The following is a 21,205-nucleotide window of genomic DNA, read 5'->3' on the forward strand; positions in this document are numbered from 1 at the left end:
AGCCTGGGGCGGGGGTTGGGCTTTGTTCTGTGGGGTGCTTTCTCACCCCTGAAGAACAGCTCGGTCTGTCCCTTACTGACAGGGAGACTGTGGCTGGGTTTCTTGCCACCAGTTTCTGGAAGAGCCATTTTAGAAACCAGTGCTCCTGGGCTGTGTTTCAGCTCTGTCTTCCCTTGCTGGACCCGCACGCCCCTCCCCTCCAGAAGATGAGGATTGGGAATTGGGGGGTGCTGCCAGTGCCGGATATTTAGGGGGCCCGGGCCCCACAGGTGCCCTGGTGGAGAGATGCAGAGGGGACTCGTAGCTCTGAAAACTCAAGGACCCATCCAGACCTTCTCTGTTTGCCCCCTCATTGTCTGGAGCTTGACATCATTTTAAAGATGCCCTCTTTATTTGAATTGACTTAGTCTCCATCATTAAATAATTCATGTTGATTTAGAAAGCTTTGTTTCTAATGGGAGCCACAAGACAGCAGAGTTAATATTAGAACGGGCCAGGAAGATGAGGGAAATGGGAGGAAAACTGGGAAAACTCCCTTCTTAATAATTAACCCGCCATCCAACCCCCCCCCCCCCCCCCGCCTACTTCCAATCCCCCTCAGTCTGCTCTAGTTTTTCTGTTTCCCAGCGGTTGTTATCATCTGACATCCTCCGGACCCACACAAAGTGCTTGTTTAATCTGTTTACTACTGATTGACTGGCTCACTCTCTGCCAGAACACAGGCTCACCATGGCAGGGCTGGTTTTCCCTTTCACTGACCGATGAACCTTGCTTGCCTAGCTCCGTGCTTGGCACCTAGTAGCTGTTCAGGAAATAGTTCTTGATCAAAACCTCGGCTTCCATTTCCTCCCTGCTCCGGATCCTCCAACTCCTCGCTTCTCAAATTTTCAGGCACTTAGCAAGATCAAATGCAATATCGTCCTTACAGCTCTAGCCCTGGAGCAGTAGAGATATTTGTCAACCCTGGGTCCCTGCAGGTGTGAGAAGGATATGGTCTGCATGTATGTGCGTATGGATGTAACTTTAAAGTGTATGGCACATTAGAGTGGGGGGGGGTGTTTGTTTGGTGCTCACAACAGTTCTGGGAGATTTGGATTTTTATTATCCTCATTTTATAGATGAGGAATGAGAAAATCCATTCATTCACTCACTCATTCATTTATTTGTTTAAAAAAACTCAGATAGTATTGAGGGCCTACTCTATACTAAGTGCTGGTTATAGAGAGTTGAACCAGAGACCCCGGGGGGTGGGGGGAGCGCTAAGGACCTTGCTCAAGGTCACACAATGAGTGACCTGCATGTAGGGGTTCTGCAGCCAGCCCCTGACTCTTCCTGCTACACCCCAGCTCTGCTCATGTGCACGGGGGTCCTATTATGTCCTGCTAAGCTGAGTCCCCACAGACATAGCTCGGAATGCATAGAAGCTGCAGACAGAGGGAGGACTCTGGGGTTAAAATGTACAGCCAAGTCCAGAATCCCAGGGCTGGGCAGGATTGTGAGAGGTCCCCTCTCCAGACTCAAAGTAGGATGCTGCACAAAACACTCTGTTACCTTTTGTGCCTCAGTCCCAAGGGGATTCTGGTTCCGGTGGGGGATGGGCCATATTCCTCAACTACTTGGTGACGCAAGTTGGACTCCTTATTGTAGAAGTCACGGCGTTTTGGGAGCCCGACAGTACTTAATGACCATCTTATTTATCACCACCTTCATGTTACAGATGAGGAAACTGAGAGCCAGAGAGGTGGAGTATCAGGGCCAAGATCACACAGCTGGTTAATGGCAGGACTGTTGCCTCCAAGTCTGCTGCTCTGGGATACCATGATTCTTGAGATGTTCTGCAGGTGGAAAGATGCCTGTCTCGACCTGGCCCGAGTCAAGGCATGGTCCTCTGTGCCACAGAGGGAATGCAGCCTGGCCGTTATCCTGGACCAGGGCCCCGGAGGCTTTACCTGGCTCTGACCCTTCCCCTTCTTGCTCTCCTGGTCCCCTAGCTTCCTCCCTCTGCCTCCCAGGGTAGCAAATGCTCAGCTCCCAGTTGCTCCTTGCCTGATTGCATCTGAGAGCTGGAAACACTAGGCTAATTAATGTGTCTGTGACTCTAGGCTTGGCTGCTGGGGCTGGGTCCCCATGCCCTCCCTGGAGCACCATGGGCTCTGTGAACTGGCCCTCTGGCTTCTCCAAGCAGGACGCTGACAGATGCATATTTTAACAATGCACATCTGTTGGCTATATAATCCCTCATATTTGCCCTCCTCACTTGGTGCTTTGATGAAAGACCCCCAGGGGTCTCCCTCTGTTCTAGCCAAAGTCTTTGCTTTGCAATTTTGCTGGAATACCATCTGATTCTGCTCTCACATCTTCCGCAGGTTCTAATCAGGCTCTTACTTTATTTAATTAAAAATCTATCTCAGGCAAATACAGACTAAATTAGGAAGCTCTCTCATTCCTGGAACACAGGGAAGGCAGTCCCTCCCTTGGGGACCTGGCTGGGACATTTTCCCGGGCTGAGATGTCACCGCAAAGCAGATGGGGTCTTGGTTGGGAAGCTGGCTGGCCAGGGTAGAAACACCCCTCTTCCCTCTGCCGCTCTGTCTGTTCAGCACGGTGAGCGGACCAGAGCTCCCCTTCCAGAAGGCTGGGTCAGCTTCTGCACGCAGGGCCTCTCTCCAGGGCAGTAGGTGGGGCTATACACCGCAAAGACACTCCGTCGGGCTGGGCGCCTCAGGCAGAGGCCTGCGGACCCGCCAAGGGGGGTTGGGGGGAGACACCTGCTGCACCAGCTCAGGGGTGGGACCTAGGGTGATCAGGAGGGGCTGGAGGCACAGTCTGGGGCAGCTCTTTCTTGCGTGAGGTTAGTTTGTTAGGAGGAGTGGTGTCGGTGGAGTCTTCAGGAAAGGTGGCCGGAATATGCTCAGGCCCCTTTTTCCCAGCTTTCGGGAATCCAGCAGGCTAGCTTGTCGGGATCACCTGGAAACACCTCCTTCCCCCTCTTCAACTGCCTTCCAGACTCGTAACGCCTTTTCCCCACACAAACCGGCTCTGTGCCAGGTCTGGCCCCAGGAGGGGGAGATGGGTGTGGGGGGGTAGCCTTTTAGATGTGACCTAAGAAGGAACCGAGTCTGTTCAGATGAGACTCTGCGGCCCCGCTCTCAGCAGCCCAGCCCTTAAGCAACGAGACAAAGGAGATTGTGCTGGTATTAGGGACGCAGACAGCAGTGGTTTGGAGTTGGAAAATCTGGGGTCTATTTTGAGTGGTAATTAAGCCATGAGTGGCTTTGCTCTCCAAGTCTCAATTTCCTCATCTGTACAACATTTGGAGTAATTTGGGCTTGGATACGTCCCTGAGAGAGGAGAGGAGGCAGCCTGTGAATGGCTGGGTGCCACCGGGCAAAGCTCTGACAGCAGGACGAGAACTTGAGGACGAGCTGCATCTCTGTCTAGTCTAGGTCCTGCGAGAAGTCAGGAGTGGGCAGTGCTTGGGTCCTCCTCAACTTAGCATCCTTTGGTACCGTCTAGAAGGGGAGCAAGGCTGCAGGAGGCAGATTATTTTGAGGACGGGGAACAGAATCATCTCTGGAGATGCCCAAAAGTGTTCCAGCATTACACAATCAGAAAACATATCAGACACTAAATCCTCCTACTCTTCTCCACACCTCCACACCACACTGTACCCCCATCCCCACTTCAGCCACCATCTCGGGAGAGATGAAGATGTCTGCCTCTTCCTTTCATATCCCTGATCACTCTTCTGCAGGCCCTTCTGGACCGAGCTGTCCCAGCTTATTTACCCTGCCGGGCCCGCTTTCTTTTCTCTTTCCTTCATCACAGGCTAGAGGAGACGCCGGGGTGGAGGGAGGTTCTGGGGTCAGCCCTGAGCTTTGCCTCCTGTCTCGAGAAGCCAAGCCCCGAGCTCGGTAAGTGGTCGTCCGGGGCTTGCTGCCGTGCTTGGGATGATGTGCCCCGTGTGTTGCCGTGTCGATCTGAAGTTAACCTGACACGCTCTTAAATATTTCATCAGGGAGCAGCCACGCGCCTTATCCGCCAGGAGAGGAGGCAGCGCCCCAGCTGCTGACCCTGTGGTCGGAGCCTCACGGCAGCTGCTAGGGGGCGGGCTCCCCTCTCTGCTGCCTGGGCCCCATCCCACCGGGGGCTGGCAGAGCCTCACCGAGGAGGCAGCATGGTGGTGCCCGAGCCCTAGCCTCAGTTTCTCATCCGGGGCAACAATCCCTGTCCCACTGTCTTGCGTCAGAAGAGCGGAGGTAACGTAAGTGGAAGTGCTTTGAGAGGGGCGGTCAAGTGCACACACATGTCTGCTATTACACCTTGTGTGTGCGGCTGGGTTCTCAGGGGCTTGGGCCTCAGTAGCCGCTGGGCTGCAGGAGGGAGTTGACAGGGCCTGACCTCGAAGTCAGAAGGAGGCCGTTTAAGAGGCGGCCGAGCTCACTCCCTTGTCTTCAGGCAGGTCTGCCTGGGTGAAGGAATGGGGACCTCTCAGGCAGGGTGTCCCAGGGGCAATGGGTTCTGGGGAAGCCAAGAAGAAGAAAGGCCAAGGCTGACAAAGGTCTGATTTGGCATAAGGGCCCAAAATGAATTTTCCTAGGGATGATTTAGGCAGTCAGTTCTCCAGCTGAGAGCCAGGGTTCCCAGGGAGCGGTGGAGGGTGGGGAAGGAACAGGTGCAGCGGTGGTCCCTAGGGATGCTGAAATCATGCTTTGTTAGCACCTAGTGGGAGAAAGCACGGACTCAAGGATGTGTCATATTCTTCTCTGTATTTCCATCGCCTAGCACACGGCCTGACAACCATCATGTGTGCAGAATATGCTTCCTGATTGAATAAATAAGCATTCAGGAGCCCCTTTTAGCCCCTTAAGCTGGAGTCAAACCCCCTGGGGTTGGACAGGGTCACAGGTCGGTTAGCAGTGGCCTTCTGATTTCCAGGGCGGGAACTTTCACTTTCCCCTTTTTTGGGGGGATGGTGGGTCCTGACTCAGTGGGGCAGCAGCGGCCAGAGCCCAGTGTGATAACCCCTTTGGGCTTTGCCCAGCGGAGAGGCCCTTCTGGAAGTGAGCGCATGGTGCTTCCTGGAGTATCCTCGCCCCCCACGTGTCAACGGCTCTTACCCAGGACGGTGAGGCGTGCGGGACGGGACCTTATGGCGGCTTGGATGGCTTGGCATTCGTACACGGCGTCATCTTGCAGCTCTGCCCGCAGGATCTTCAGGTGGTGCTCTCCTGACAGGTGGTTCCCTACCACCAGGTACTGTGGGTAACCTGTGGATACAGTGCACATGTGGGGGGTGGAGTGGGGCCAAGGGTCGGGGAGGCATTCCTACCAAACAGGCACAGCGGTGGGACACGTGAGCAGGGGCTGGTCTTGGAGGCTGGGGGATAGGGGCGGGGGTGGGGGTGGCGCGACTGCTCAGGGCCTTGACCTTGGTGTGAGGAGCACAAAATCGAGAGCTTTCCCTGGATATTGGGCAGTGTGTGTGTGTGTGTGTGTGTGTGTGTGTGTGTAGGTTTAGGAATATTGGAGAAGCTATGATCAGAGAGGACAGAGAGAGCAGAAATGGAAATGCTAAGCGTGGGCAGACACAGCAGGGTTAGTTCTCTGGTAAGCAGTGTGCTCAGCGCTGTGATTTACCAAGCAGACATGCATTTTGATAAGGAGACACACAGAGAGACAGAGAGACTCAGGCTGCGATTCTCAGCAGACAGAGTAAGAGAGAGAGAGAGAGAGAGGGAAGAAAACAGAAATCTCTGGAAAAGAATCAAGAATGACTTTGGGGGGAAAGTTTTGTTCAGGATGAGCAAATCAAGGCCCACCCTACCAGTGGCTGGCATCCTCTGGCCACTTTGAACCATAAGGGGCCCTATTCTGGTCACTTCTTCTCCGCACCTCAGACCCCAGGGCCTGATTAAGCACTTACGAGGCACTCAGGACACTTAGGAAGGTGGGGCCCCTTATACTACTGGTGATGAATAATGGATAAATAAAAATTTGAGAATGATAAATCATTAATCAGCTTTCCTGCTGCTGTGTAGGGTGAATATAAATGCCAACGTAAGTCGTGGCTGGCCAGGCTGGGCAGATCCCCTGTCCCGGGCCTTGGGCTCTAGACCTCCTTAGTATCTCCCAGAAGGATCTCTTTCCCATCATCCCCTTACCTGAGCTCTGTCTCCCCTCCTCCCCACCCCCCACCAGCCTCTTACAGGGACCTTCCTCCCTGTTCTCTTCCCTTCTCTCTTCAGAGGCCCGCCTACCCTCCAGCAGCTACAAACCGTTCCTCTTAAAAGACCTTCGCCAGGACAGTGTGAGTTCTCAGAAATGTGCCGTAGGAAGAGGGGGTTGGCCTATCTGGCCTTTTAAAGAGAAGACTTGGGCTTAAGCCAGTGAGAGAGAGAGAGACAGAAACACAGAGACAGAGGGACATGCAATAGCTCTCCAAATATTTCCGTCTCTAAGTGTGGCTTAGACGTGTTCAAGTAGTTCCCAAGGACAGCACTAGCACCAGTGGACAGAATTAATATTCGGAAATACTTTAGAATATTCTTAATATAATTTGGAAGGTCCAGCAAAGATCTAGGCTGCCAGAGGTGGTAGTGAGGTCCCCATCAGTAGCTGCATTCAAGCACAGGTTGGTGATCACCTGTCAGGCACACTGCAGAGCAGATTTCTATCCTAGATAGAATATTGGAGCTCTAAGGTCCTTCCCATCATAAGCTAAGGGTGGGGCAGGCCTCTCCAAGGGTGGGCCGTACAGGGGCCACTGACACCCATTCCTTGTCAGGGAGACAGCTGGGATCCTTCCCAGTATGTATTTTGGGGGCTTCCTGTGTGGCCGAGCCCTTCAGGCTCACGTCTTCATGGCTAGCATCGTCCCCATCGTGCAATCAAATGGCCCCGCCCGGCATAGCTGTTCTGGCCTGGCCAGAGATGCTCACAAGGCAGTCGGCTGTACCCCCGGGGAGCACCACCTCCCCTCCTGCCCGCCCTTCCTGCCCTCTGCTGGGCTTTGGGAAGAAGCCCAGGTAAGTTAAGCTGGCTCTCCCCAGGGCCGGGATGAGGGGCTGGAAAGGGGTTCCTGCCCAGCCCTCTCCCCGCTGCTGCCCTCAATGTAGCTGGCTCGCCGCCCCCAGCCCTTCCAGCCCAGCCTCTGAATCCCGCTGTCTTTGATTAGTCCCTGGTCTCCTGCAGGCATCTTGGCTGGAGCATGTGTTTTTGTTATCTTGCAAGCGATCAGCAGCAGGATTTCGCTCTCATGAGCTGCTGAAAACATCAGTGATGGGTTTGTTTGTATTTGCCTAATTAGGCAACAAGCTGCAATGCTATCCCAAGGACTGGCAGGATCTTTGGAAAACACAGGCCCAGAGGCCTCGATTCTGAGCAAGTTCTAGCTCCTTCCATAGTATTATTACTCTCTTTTGCTATGCTCAGGGGAGGCAAAATTATTGAGGGTCTGGGTTCTGCAGTCCAAGTGCCTGGGTTCAAATGCCCGGTCTATCACCTCCTAGCTCTGTTGTCTTGGGTAAGTTACTTTAACTTCTTCGTGGTTCCATCTCCTCATCAGCAAAATGGGGACACTATCAGTTTGTGCGTGGCACATAGTAGAGTCTGTAAATGCTGGTTTAAAGAAAAATGACAGTGAGATAGAATAGCCAAAAAGGTCCCTTTCTTTAGAGGCGAGAACATGCAGGGTGCCAGGCTTTTTGGGTGTATGTTCGAATCCATTTCTTTCTTGACTGTGACTTTGTTTACCTGTCAAATAAAGGGGGAGATCCTTCTTTTTCTCCCTGTGGACCATTGTAGATTTATGACATAATGTCTGAAAATCACTTGAGCTTCTTAGAAGAAGAATGTTCTATCAATATGAGGGCATGCATTTATAAATCATTTCCTTTGAAATGATTTTCAGCCTTGGTGACCAGAAAGACAGTTAGGTCTTCAGTGAGGGAGTGATTCCTGGTCCACTGAGCCGGGCCACACAGAAAAGGATAAAATGAAAAAACAGAAGAGGATGGAGCTGTGGCAGGTTGAAGTCTCACAATTCTGGGCCTCAGTTTCCCCACAGGGGGACTTGTGCCATTATTGAATGCTCTGTGAATACTTGCTGAATGAAATCGAGATCTATTCCTCTCTCTTTCTTGTCAGGTAAGCAAACGGTATTTATTGAGCATGTGAGTTTCTGTCATTATTGTCAGGATGCTTTTTTGGGGATCAGTGATCAAATACAGAAAATGCTTTACCAGGACTTTGAATTTAGCGGCTATGCAAGGAGATGGACAACCTTCTTTGTATAAATCGAGTCAAGTCAGAGAGCAAAGAGACCCCAGTTCATCAGAACCCTTCGTCACTCAGCACTTAGTGGGACCCACTCCTGATCCCAGAGAGCCATTCATGGAATTGGATGCCAGAAGGTCAGTTATCCATGTAGTGATGAACATCCGGGGTGGACCTTGAGCTTCCTCTTGGCCACCAACCCAAAAAGACCCCAGTCCTTGACCGGAGGCTGCAAACCACTGACCAGGAACCCAGAGCACCTCCTTAGCTAGCAAAGATGCTGGTCCAAGCTGAGAGCCGCGCAGACCATGAGTGATTCTGGTTTGGGAAGGTGAGATCATTCCCCCAGTTTCTCTCAGGTAAGGAAGTTCAGAGCCCCTGAAATTGGCTGGTTCCCATAATACTTAAATTTTATGGCAGCCCAGTATATTTTGGAGATAGTATTGTGTATTTTATCCCTGCTCAGCTGGGCTGTAGCACCCAAACCCGGTGATGCTATTGACCATGGCTATAATGTTTCAATATACATTTTTGGCAAGACGTAACTCACATTTTAAAATATTAATTTCCCAACCATCAGGTTCCTGAGTGCACTTCGATTTTTATTTTCCTGCAGCTGTACACCACGAGAGAAGCAAAGCTACTTCTCAGTTGAATACATATATTTTTTTTCTCCTCCTGCACCCTCAGCCGTTCCCCAATGGCAGGGACACCCCCAGATCCCTTGTTCCGAATTTTCCAGGTTATGCTAAGCCTCGCAAGCTGTCACATGCCTACCTCCCCAGGAGAGAATAGTAATTGCTGATAGGTAAGTGACCAGGAGGATGATTCTATTCTTTTCCCCCCACCGGGGGAGAGGATGGATTGGAAAGACATCTATGTGAGTTAAGGGTTGACATTCACAACGGTTAACAGATGATAGGGCATCACACCAATCGGAGGGAACTCAGCTGCCAGGGACAGGAGCCTACCGGGACATCCTTGCTCAGTACCAGCCTGGGTGGGCTCAATGAGGTTTACACTTTAAACGTTCCTTTTCTTTTCTTCCCATCACATGGTAACCCCTAAAAGCAACTGGGTTCCTTTGTGAGTTTTCAATTTCTTTGACTCCCTTTAATGGATGACAGCCTGGGAAAAACCAGGTGGTCACTTAAGTGGGGGATACATTTTGGACCAAGAAACAGGAACACGTTACTTCGAGGAATCTGACTCTACCTGAATTGTGTTTGACTTTCGGAGAGATCCTCCAGGGCCACACTGTTCGGGTTTGACCGCCAGAATTGAGGGTTTACGTCTAATTCATTACTGGTAGTCAGAAGGGCTCTCAAAGTCCTATGGATCCTGGACCCAGAGCTTGCCTATCCTGACTCTGCTCGGTGGCGAGGGGGGGAAGAGGGGGGGAGGAGGGGGCGGATGCACAGTGAAACCTGGAGATTTAATCTCCAAATGCCCATGAAGATGGGGTTCCCTAGGAGGGCGGCTGGGTCAGGCAGGGACGCGTTCCAGGCCTTCCCGGGGAGGTCTGGGGGTACTCACTTGAGAGGTCCCTGCCCACTCCCAGAGCCAAGCCGTCTTTGATCCACAGGACGAAGCCGTCGTATTCAGGGATGGCACATAGCAGTGTCACGGGCTGGCCCGACACCACGGCCTGGTCCTGGGGTTGTTGGCTGAAGGAGTACACTTGGCCTAGGAAGGAGACAAGCACAGCGGTCAGTTACTTGCAGGCAGCAGCGCCTGGAGGCTTCTCCTCGCGTTAAGCAGCAGAGCAGACACTGACCCAGGGGAGAAGCCCCCCACCCCTCCGCCCCTGCATCTTACTTCCTGCCTGGGGCCCAGCAGCAGCTTCCTACGTGCCCCCAGCTTAAGTCCCAGCTCTTAGCAGCTGCTTGGCCGCTCAGCCGCCCCCCGCTCGTCAGTCCTTACCACACCTCACACTGTGATCCGGCCTCCTCCAGCCCCCAAAGAGGCCGTGCGCACCGCCCTTGGGACGAGCTCTGCCACTTTCCATTGGGCTAACTCTTACTTGCTGCCGCTGGCTTGCGCCTCCTCCCACAACAGGGCAGAGGTGGTGCGGTTTGGTCAAAAACCGGAGAATCCAGGGAAAACATTATTGTTTCAGTGGTTCCCAGGCTGGTACAACGTGACACAGCGCGTGCAGGAGTCCCCGCTTTGTCCCTTTCTTTCCGGTGGCAGCCCCAGCTCCGGCTTCCCTATCACCCGGGAGAAGGTCACGGGCGTGACCCCAAGCTCTCCCATGCACCCCTGGGAGCAAGACGGCACCGAGCCATCCAAGCCAGCCAGCTCAGGAGCTGTGACCCGGACACACACCCACAGTGTGTACCACGCCCCAACCGCTGTTCTAAGATTTTAAAATATTAGCTCATTAACCTTTTCACCCTCATAACAACCTATGAGGTAGGTACGATTTTTTTTTTTTAAAGATTATTTATTTGACAGAGAGATACACAGTGAGAGAGGGAACACAAGCAGGGGGAGTGGGAGAGGGAGAAGCAGGCTTCCCGCCGAGCAGGGAGCCCGATGTGGGACTCGATCCCAGGACCCTGGGATCATGACCTGAGCCGAAGGCAGACGCTTAACGACTGAGCCACCCAGGCGCCCCCTGGTAGGTACGATTTTGACCCCCATTTTCTGGAGGAGGAAATGGGGCCCAAGGAAGTGGCAAATACTAACAGGAGCTGGGCTTGGTCATGACCGAGCAAGTACTGAGTATGCATTACCTTTAGCTTTTTACAGTCGCCATAACGCTTAGACCTTACCAAGCCCAGTTTGCAGGGGCCTGGATGTTAACTAAATTATCCAGAAGTGTCTGGTGGCAGGACAAAGGCTATAAATACAGAGTTTCCTGCTCTAAAGACTGTATTTTCACCTACTGAGTTGCTCTGTGCCCAGATCCCTAAGCCGGTCCTGGAAGGAAAGCTGAGGAAGCGGGCTGATGTGATCCGTGTTCCCTGGGGGGCCACAGATGCATGGACAAGAGGACATTGACATTTATGGAGCCCCTGGCCCACAGCAAGCTGCATTTCACGTGCCCTCCCTTCTGTAAGCTGTTTAATTACATGTCAGGGCAGAAATAGCCCGATGTTACAGCAGGGAAAACAGAATCAGAGAGGCAAAGTAACCTACTCAAGATCACACAGCTAATGAGTGGTGGAGCCAGGGTCTGACTGGGAGGGGGGGGGTCCCTGTGACTTCCAAGCCCGCATTCTTTCCCAAGCCCTGCCCAGCAGATAGAGACACACAGCTCAGGAAAGGACCCGGTGGATGGGCTGCTGTCTCAGCCTCTTCTCCCCGACATGGGAGAGTTGGAGATGGCCACGGAGGTCCTGGACCCTAGCTATTGCCCATCGTGGGGACACAACGCCCCAGGCTTGGACCACTGCTAAGGCCAATGCTCTCAGCAGCAGGTGGCCCGAAGAAGGGAGTGATACACATGTAAAGAAGCAGAGGGAAGCGGGCCAGGGGGGTGGAGCCGGCGGTGGGGCTCCCCAAGGGCAGCCGTGGAGGTCCGCCTCAGAGAGCTTGTGGCAGGTGGGAAGGTAGCCGGTTGCAACCTGATGAGATCTTGGCGGGGTCTCTGAGGAGTCTCATTAAAAATCAAATTGGCCCTGAATTGTGGGAGTAACACTTTTTATTCTGATTTGAGCTTTACAAATTAGATTTCATAGGACATTTTAATCAGCTATGTGTGGTGGGTTTATTTATTTTTTTTCCTCTCAGTCTCTTCAAGTTCTCTGTTGTAATTAGACTGTTTCGGGCACCAAAACAAGAGAGAGAGAAGGAGGAAGAGAAGAGAGAAGGGAAAGGAGAAGTGGGGGGGCCTGGAGAAAGAGCCCAAGGAAGGTGTGATGTGAGGAGGGTCAGGGAGACGGGAGGGAGCTGGAGAGGCCTGAAGAAGGGGCCCAGAAGGGAAAGAGGGCAGGGAAGGAGGAGGAAAGGGAGGAGGGGAGGAGGGGGAAGGCTGTAGGGGGGCACTCCTTTCTGAGGCTCTTTTCTCCCCGCTCAGTGATGATTTCACAGCTCCTTCTTATATCTCAAAATCTTTCTTTTTTTTTAAGGATTTTATTTATTTGACAGAGAGAGATACAGCGAGAGAGGGAACACAAGTACGGGGAGAAGGAGAGGGAGAAGCAGGCTTCCCGCGGAGCAGGGAACCCGATGCGGGGCTCAATCCCAGGACCCTGGGACCATGACCTGAGCCGAAGGCAGACGCTTAACGACTGAGCCACCCAGGCGCCCTATCTCAAAATCTTTCTTGCAAGAAGGACAGTGTCAAGACAGCTGCCATGGCTGCCAGAGATTGTGTTATCAGAGAGAATTATCAGGTTGTCAGCTGCGGGCGGAGGGACTGTAATGAGAAGGCCCCAAGCAAGTGGTGAGGACCCTGCGGGGGTCCCACCCCCCGTCCCGCTTCCTCAGGTGAGGGTGAGGATAACAGACAGTTGAGGTAAGGGGGCATCCCGAGGGGGCTGTGGGTGGCGGCGGGGGGGGGGGGGGGAGCCCTGATTGGTGCAGGGAAAGCCGAGACTGGCCATGGAGGAGGACGTGGAGGGCTCACTAGCTCACTTTGGATGCTGTCTCAGAGCCATGGATTGGGGCAGTCACGAGATCCCCCCAATAAGCCCTGAGCACACAGAGAGCTGAAGGGACAGTGAAGAGTAGGGGAGGGCCTGGGCGGAGGACGATCTGATCCATCCCCAGCAGGCTTCAGAGAGCTTTCTAGAACATCTCAGCAGGCTTCAGAGAGCTTTCAGCTCCCACATTGGGTCTGTTTGGATCCCTTTGGCTTTTCTGTGGAAAGAACATCTCTTGGGGTGGGGTGGGGGCACGGAGATAGATATACTGGACAGTCTCAACAAAACCACCCAAAGAACAGTATTTACCCATTATTTTTTGGGAGGGGATGATTGGTGCTCTGACAATTTTCTTTTTCAATCTAATTTTAATTTCTGTGCATTAAATACATGCCACGAGAAATACTTTTTCTTTCAAATCAGTGAGATGCTTTTTTAAATAGAATCATAAGCTGAGTGTCACTATCTAGAGTAGAAAAAAATCACAGTGCTGTGGGTGGAGGGGAGGTGGAGGGATGGGGTGCACTGTCTTTTCACCCATAGGATGTACCTTGAGTTTTCTCTTCCAGGCTTCAAAGCCCCTAGGAACACAGTGTGCATCCATGGGTGTAGTTTCCAGGCCAAAAAATGCTCTTCACTCGTTCCCTCACAGCTGGTTTCTTTTCCCTGTCTTTCCAGCTCCCAGGAAGTGAATTGTGAGTGAGCCCGGGATCTTTTCTAGAACATTCTGGGCGTTATGGTAAGTAGACAGGAAGCTCCTTGAGAACATTTGTGATTCAACACACATTTATTGCGACCTGCTACTAGGCAGGCAATTCACTGCCTTGTGGGAAACAGATGGATACGACATGGTCCTTCCTTCCAGGAGCGAACATCTGTGCGCCCACCACACCCAGACAACTCTGCTCTGGGCGCAGAGTATATGCTGCACCCACCAGCACACCTTGTGCCACCCATCCCAAGTTTTCTGCCTCAGTTTCCCATTGTGCCCACTGACATTCTCCTGCTGTGAAGCCTGGCAGTCAGTGTGACCTCCCTTTCCTGCTTCATTTTTAATCTGTCCCCATCACCAAGTGTGGCCCAGCCCCTCTTCCACAGCATCTCCCAGGCCCACCCTTTCCTCTCCATTCCTACGGCTGCAACCCAAAGCCTGGGCCCTCCCCACCTCTGCCTGGGTTCTTTCGACAGCCTGTGAATGCTTTTAGGTCCAACCGTGAGTCTTCTCCCTAAACCACCACTTTCCTCGTGCACTCTCTCCCTTTCCAAGGGGTGGAAAGTCTAATGGCTCTCTCCTACCCGCCAGACAGCACCCGACAAGCTTCTCCAAAATCTGACCCGCTTCTCTCCAGGTGCTCAGCAGCCATTCACTTATGTCACCTGTCCCATGTCATCAAAGTCCCACCACTCTGGAATCGCCCCTCTCTCCAGGGCTCCCTAACCAGCCCTGCCCTCACTGAATGCCAAATTCTCCTCCAGGAGCTTTTCCTGTGCCTCCAGCCACTTCCTGTCACCAAGGGGGGGATCTTTTCTCTTCTCCTCTCCTCCCCACTTTTCCTTCTTCCCATCCCCCCTTAACTTCTTCAAAGCTTTATTGAGCATTTACTATAGATCAGATGCCAAAAGAACAAAGGTAAGTGAGAAATGGAAGGTAAACTGAGGGCAAGAACCACAGCCGTCTTTTTCATCTTGTATTCTCAGCACCTGGTCTAGCGCATAAGCACTGAATACACTTGACTTGTGACCTTGTGGCCCACCTACTCTAGTTTGTCCCCTGAGATCTGTGGTCAAGAAGGAAAACTGTCTTTACATTATCAACTACTGATTGGGCAGATACTGTGCTGAGCACACCACACAGAACGAGTGAGGTGAGAAGTGAAGGGAAAGGGCCAGAGTCTCAAGAAGTCAGGCTTTGTAGGGTAAAAATAACTCAGTTATTCATGGAAGACCTACTTCAACCAAAGCTTTGAATATAACTACAGTGCTAGTCAGGTATTACTACCCACATTTCACAGATGAGGTGAGGCTCCCAGAAATAAAGTGACACGCCCAAGGTCACCCAGTTGTAACTCAAGGTAACACAGTGGGCCCTGGTGCAATTCAAGGTCACGCAGTGGGCCCAGGTAAAGACCCAAATGTCTCTGGTTGCAAACCCTGTTTTCTTGCCACTTCCCATGTTGGTTATTGAATTAAGGGTCTAGATTCGAATTTTTATCCACAGATCAGGACTCCCTCCATTCAACCCCAGCAACCATTGCCCTCAGACCATCTAAAGAGAAGCAGAGGATCTCTGGAGTGAAAAGCGATTTCTTGGTTCTTCCCTAAGTTTACATGGCCTCCTGCCAGTTGCTGGTCTACAACACTGAATTAGGGTTCATGGTGGAGTCTAGTACTGGCCACCATGGGGGCTAGGAAAGAAAGGAGGTGTAAAATTACTGGCACTTAGTATTATATAGTCCTTATCTATATAACTATGTTATTATATAAATATATAGAACTAGCTATATATCACAAATAATACTTTTATTGTTGCAGAATTCATAATAGCTAACTTCCATTGCGTGTAGCATGCATATTAAGAGCTTTCCGTGGGTTATTTGACAAATGCTCTCCTTCACAGTCCTGTGTGGCAGGTGCCCTATCAGGCCTCCGTGAGGATGAGGCTGTCCAGGGGCCCAGGGCACTGAGGGGTGGGGGAGGGACACCAGGCCCAGCAGTCCTATTCCAGAGCTGTATCCTAAGCCCTGGGAGCTCACAGAACGCCCCCGAGACCACACTCTCCCCTGCCCTTGGCCGGGACTGCCAAGTCTAGGGAGACTCTCAGGGAGGGCTTGGACGGAAACACACTTGGTGGGTTAGACCGAGTGGGATGTGGTTCCAGTGGTGACTGCAGGCACGCTTTCCTGTTCGCTCTCCCAGGAAGAGAGGGGCCCTGCAGAATGGGGAGGGGGCCCAGGGGCCACTGGAGAGCCCGTGAGGCGACTGTCCGCAGCCTGCGGGCTCCCTGCACGCCCAGGCTGCCGTGGACTTCGCAGGCCAAGAGGGCGCCTTCCCAGCTCTCCAACTGGGCCTTTACAACTCTGAAGTTGGGAGGGAGGTATTTCTCCCCACTGCGCTCAGAGAGGAGAGGTGCCAGGCTCAAGGTTCTGCAGTGGCTCAGTGGGGCTTAGAGTTCGGCTCTGACGGCCCCCGGCGCAGAGATCTCTCTCCACCTGCTCAGCAGGTAAGGAGCCTGGAGGCAGAAGTGCCGAGCAGGTGGGGCCTTTGGAGGCTTTCTCTTCAAACCGCAGGAAGCAGGGGCTGTATCTGGCTGGGAAGGATAGAGAGGAGGGTGGGCTCTGAGGAGCCCCATCCTGATGAGCCATGTGCGCAGCCCACGAGGCGAGCTCTGAGTAAGAATGGCTGGTGACTGGCAAGCAGGAGGAGGTGTGGGGGCTGCAGGGCACGTGGCAGGAGGGCCCTCAGCTCTTCAGTGCTGAGAAGGACAGGTGCAGGTGCAGCCCGGCCTAGAGAGAGGGGTGGGGGACGTAGCATTGGGAAGCCTCTGGGCTCCGGTCCTGGGCCAGAGCTTCCCCCTCCCTGACTCCCTGCAGCAGCCCAGCTGGGAGTCCTCCCCTCTTGCCATCCTGTCTGGTCTGTCCTCCGACCAGCTCTTTCCCTCGGCTCTCTGCTCAGGAGCAGGGCAGCTCAGCTGCCTCTCTCCTCTTCTCCAGACTGCGTATCTCCATCCCTCCTCCCTCCTTCATCTGCACCAGCCCAGCAGGCTCCCTGAAGGGGTCACCCCCTCCCAGCCCTGACCGCATGGCCCCTCACCTTAGACTCTTTTTGGGGACTTGCAGTACACAGTAGCATGGAATGAACCATCACCATCTGGCTCTGGGAGGTCCCCACTGCCTTCTGAAGACCCCATGGTTCTCTACGAGCTCACACACCTCTGGGCCCTGATCTGAGGTCACCCCTCAATTCCTGACTATTTCTTGAGGAGGGAAGAGGCATTTTGTATGGAAGGCTGAGGTCATAAGGGCCAAATCGCCGGGAGTGATGGTTTTACAACAGTGGTCTGGGGGCCTGGCTGCTGTGGGGTACGCAGGTACATGTGCACGTGTGCGTGTGTGCATGTGTGCGTGTGTGTGTAACAAGTAGGAAGAGGGCCCAGTGGCCCCACGTGCATGGTGGTCAGGGTCCTTAGTGGCAGGCTCATGTCACCCACCCCTTGCCACCCATAGCTGTCAGCCCCCGGATCTTTTGGGGATACATTCTAGTACTTGAGTGTCCCAAGTCTGTTGCCACTTCTATGGGCGTAGGTTTTTGTGTCCCTCCCTGTCACCGATCTGGTGCTCAGGTGGTTCCATGCTGGTGGCGAGAGGGAATATGCACAGGGTCAGCAGGGGCTGGTGCAAACAGCATGAGATTTGGGGTTAGCGTAGCTGAAAAGAGAAGGCCTCAGTGCAAACTGCACTGGAGCCTGATGTGGGGGCAGTGTTGCTAATGTCCTAACATCCCTTTCTTTCGATCTATGCTCAGAGGTCAGATCAGAGGCAGTCCAGGGATGGCATGTGGGTGTGCCCCCTTCCCCCCTCCCACCTTTGGGCACTTTGGCCAAGCCTTGGCTCCAGGAGCAGGTTGAGGGAAGGAGACCACTCCCCTTAGGGTTAACCCCAGACATTCCCAGGCAGGAACTAGGCCGCTTGGAATGCTTGCCCTGGCTTCTGAGGAGCCCAGTGCTCAGCAAACCCATGCAGACAGTCACCCTTGTCCTGCTCCTTCAGAGGGGGACAGAGCTGGTAAAGGAGCAGGGCACTGAGAGGCTGAGTGATGTCCTGGGGATGCCCAGCAGTCCAGAAGCGGGCGGAGCAAGAACTTCTCTGGTGCCCTGGGGACGTACCCACCACCACCCCTGTGCCTGAGTGCGGGGCAGCCCAGCTGAGACCCTGCCTGCCTCAACTCCCAGGACATTCAGCAAAACTTACTGAGAGTGTGTGGATGGCCACATTTGACCATAAGTCGCTAGGCTACAAGGGAGAACGGGCTCGGTCTCATCAAGGGGTCACATAAAGCTCTTTTTGGGTTTGCAAAAGGCCTGTTGCAAGCAGGAGGGTTGGAGGGAGGAAACCGAGAAGCTTCGTGGAGGAGGAATCATGAAATGGGGAACATGATGGAGGAGAGATGTCATTCTGGGTTAGGAATAACATGCAAGCGAAGGCATGAGTGACGAGTAACCTCAGGTACCTGCTTTGAGTACCTGCCAAAGCCTGGGTCTTGGAGAGCGCAAGGAACACAGGGGCAGGCAGGCCTGGGCAGAAGCTCACTAGCAATATAATCTGGGGCACGTTCCTCACCCTCATCTGTAAAATGGGAGTGACACACCAACCTCGCACAGCTGCTCTGGGGAGAGGACTCGTGTGTAAATGATCCTGGCACACGGAGGTGTTTCACAAAGGGTTGTTCTTAGTTACATCACCATCCACGAGTCTTTCCTGAGCCCAGGACCCCTAAAAGTAGGGCCACATCCTGGGGCACCTGGGTCACTGAGTCAGTTAAGCATCCGACTCTTGGTTTCGGCTCAGGTCGTGATCTCAGGGTCGTGAGATTCAGCCTTGAGTCTGGCTCCACCCTGGGTGCGGAGTCTGCTTGAGATTTTCTCTCTCTCCCTCTTCCCTGCCCCTCCCCCTCCATTTTCTCTCTCTCTAAAATAAATAAATCTTTTTTTATCTTATTTATTTATTTATTTATTTATTTGAGAGAGAGAATGAGAGACAGAGAGCATGAGAGGGAGGAGGGTCAGAGGGAGAAGCAGACTCCCTGCCGAGCAGGGAGCCCGATGCGGGACTCGATCCCGGGACTCCAGGATCATGACCTGAGCCGAAGGCAGTCGCTTAACCGACTGAGCCACCTAGGCGCCCAATAAATCTTTTTTTAAAAAAGTGGGGCCACACAGCACCTGGAATGAGGGATCCCAGGAGGCTTTGCAAATCTGGAGTTGCACCGATTAGAAGCTGCTCCCTAAAAAAACAAAAACAAAAACAAAAACAACCCCAAGCTGCTCCTTCCCGTGAGTCTTTCGAGTCTTTCTCACCTTCGCGTGAATGGGAGGCTGCAGGGCCACCGGTAGCCCTGCCGATTGGCACCACCCCAGCCCGCCTCAGGCTCCTGATGCTGCCCCGCCAGCCATGCAGAACAGGCTCAGTGTTGCCCTCTGCTCTGTTATCAGTGACCAACTGGGGAAGGCTTTAAGAATACTTGTACGGAGCGGGGGGGGGGGGGGGAGGGGGGGGGGGGATATTTACTCCAGTTTTTCCCAGCCTGGAGGATGCAAATTGCCTCTTAGGAGATTAAGGGAAGCTGCCCTACTCCCGAGAAGCAAGCAGATGGGAGCAAGGGAAGGGGAGGAAGGAGCCAGCTCAGAGGCCCCCTAGCTGATACCAGGATGACGCCAGGCGGGGTGGGAAGGGACCGGGACAGGATGACTCTGACCATATCCGGGATGACTCCGATCATACCCGGAAGCCCAAGTCTTGACTTCTGCTGTTTTCCTGCTGCTCAGCACAGGACCAGCTCCTAATGCAGAAGAATGAGTTTTGGGAAGTTTCCAGAAGGTCTTGTCCTGACCTACTCAGGGGAGCGGAACTGGGGGGTGATGGGGTTATGCCCGAGCCCACTGACTACCGCAGCTGACGTTTCTGGAGAGTGAGATGGGACCAGCAAAGGTGCCAGCCACGGGCAGAGGCACGTCTCTGCTAGCACCTCCAGGGCCTCTGGCTGGGTGTGGGGGGCAGACGAGGGACTGATCTGTTTTCCATGACAAGGAGCTTAGAGTCTGGAGGAGACAAATATGCACAGAAGGGACTGGAATTACTAGCATTGCACAATCAGTGCCCAAAGTGAAATATACAGAAAGTCCCAAGGAAGAAAAATATCTCCTTCTGAGGGAATGAGGGAAGGAGTCCCAGAAGGGTTGACTTCTGACGTGGCCTCCAGGGTAAGGGAGAGGAGGGCAAGGAGGGAATGTTCCCTGGAATGGGAAATGGCTTAAGTAGCACACGGAGGTCAGAACGTGATGGTGAGGCCACATGATCTTGGTTGGATAGCATTCCTAGGGAATCATGGTAGGCCTGATTGTGTCGGCCCTCGAGTGCATGCTAAGAAATTTGCACTTAATGAGAAATCATCAAAGGGTTTGACCCACATGCTCAGATCTGAGTTTTAGAAAGATCACAGCAGTGACGGTGAGGAGGGTGGATGAAGGAGGATAATCTGAAGATAGGAAGACTGATCAGGAAGATTTTGCTGTCATCAGGGCTCAGGCTAAAGCCGCATCCGTGGAAAGAAGAAGATGGATTTAGGAGCCACTTGGAGGTAGAATCGGTAGCATTTGGCAGGAGATGAGAAGGTTGGAGGCATAAAGGTCCCGGCTCCCTGGCCTGCAGGAAGGGGTGAGTAGGTGACCTGTGGAACCATTTCTGTGTCAGGAGGGGAAGCATGTTTGGGGGCGCAGTGAGTTCCGTTGTAAATATGTTGATGGAGAGGGGCCCTGAATCATCAGGAGAAGGTGTCCTGGGTGCAGTTGGGTCCATGGGTCTGGAGGAAGCTGGTGTGAATAACTCATGCTTAGTGAGCACTCACATCTCAGGTAGTAGGAGAAGTGGTTCTACAATATGTCCTCTCATTTGGGGTTGACTTGGGAGTTCATCTCCAAATAGGGGAGATTACTGATGCCGATGTGACCCTCTAAGAGGGACACGGCTACTCCAGGCTGGGCGGATCGGGGGCAGCTGTCTTGGGTGGCATGGGCCGCCAAGATCTGCGCAGGCTTAGAGCCCTGTCAGGATGGCAAGAGGTCATCTAACCCCATCTTCTTCCTTTGGATTGGGCCCGGAGACACCAACAGAGAAGCCAGAAGAACAAGGCGGGGGTGGGGTGGAAGAGGGGCCGTCTGTCCATTGTTTCTTCTAGACTCTGCTGGGAGAGAGACCTGAAAGCAATTTTACCCTCAACATTACCATCTGCAGCCACTAGCAACTCGATTCTGACACACAGGTGAGGAGAAGCTTGCTGAGATGGCGAACATTCCAGAAACTGCACTGGAGTTTTGTTTGGGCTTATACAGGAGAGCCAGACTGCTGCTCTTCCCCGGGGCTGGATGTGGGCCAGGCATTCTGAGGGCACGTTTTCCCGCCCTTGCTTCTTACCTGAGTTGGGGGCGCCCAGGTAGCCTGTGATTCTCCTGGTCTCACACACCTCTCCCCAGGATGCACAATCCGCCAAGGTTGTCCTGGACAGCGTGGGTCTTTAATGAAGAGCAATGGGGCTGGCTGAGGCAGGGTGACTCCAAAGTCACT

General features: G+C 53.2%; 1 protein-coding gene across 1 annotated transcript in view; it reads right to left on the reverse strand.

Annotated features, from left to right (window-relative positions):
- The window catches only part of KIRREL3 (kirre like nephrin family adhesion molecule 3), a 123,108-nt gene that overhangs the window by 81,674 nt on the left and 20,229 nt on the right, over positions 1–21,205 (reverse strand). Inside the window, exons 3-4 of the mRNA XM_035009443.1 lie at positions 9,814–9,963; positions 5,121–5,270 (exon numbers count right to left, since the gene is read on the reverse strand). Of these exons, the coding sequence (XP_034865334.1) occupies positions 5,121–5,270; positions 9,814–9,963 (300 nt within the window). The remainder of the gene's footprint in view (positions 1–5,120; positions 5,271–9,813; positions 9,964–21,205) is intronic.

Source organism: Mirounga leonina, unplaced genomic scaffold (assembly GCF_011800145.1).
Source record: "Mirounga leonina isolate KUSES-001 unplaced genomic scaffold, KU_Mleo_1.0 Mir_153, whole genome shotgun sequence".
Lineage (NCBI taxonomy): Eukaryota > Metazoa > Chordata > Mammalia > Carnivora > Phocidae > Mirounga > Mirounga leonina.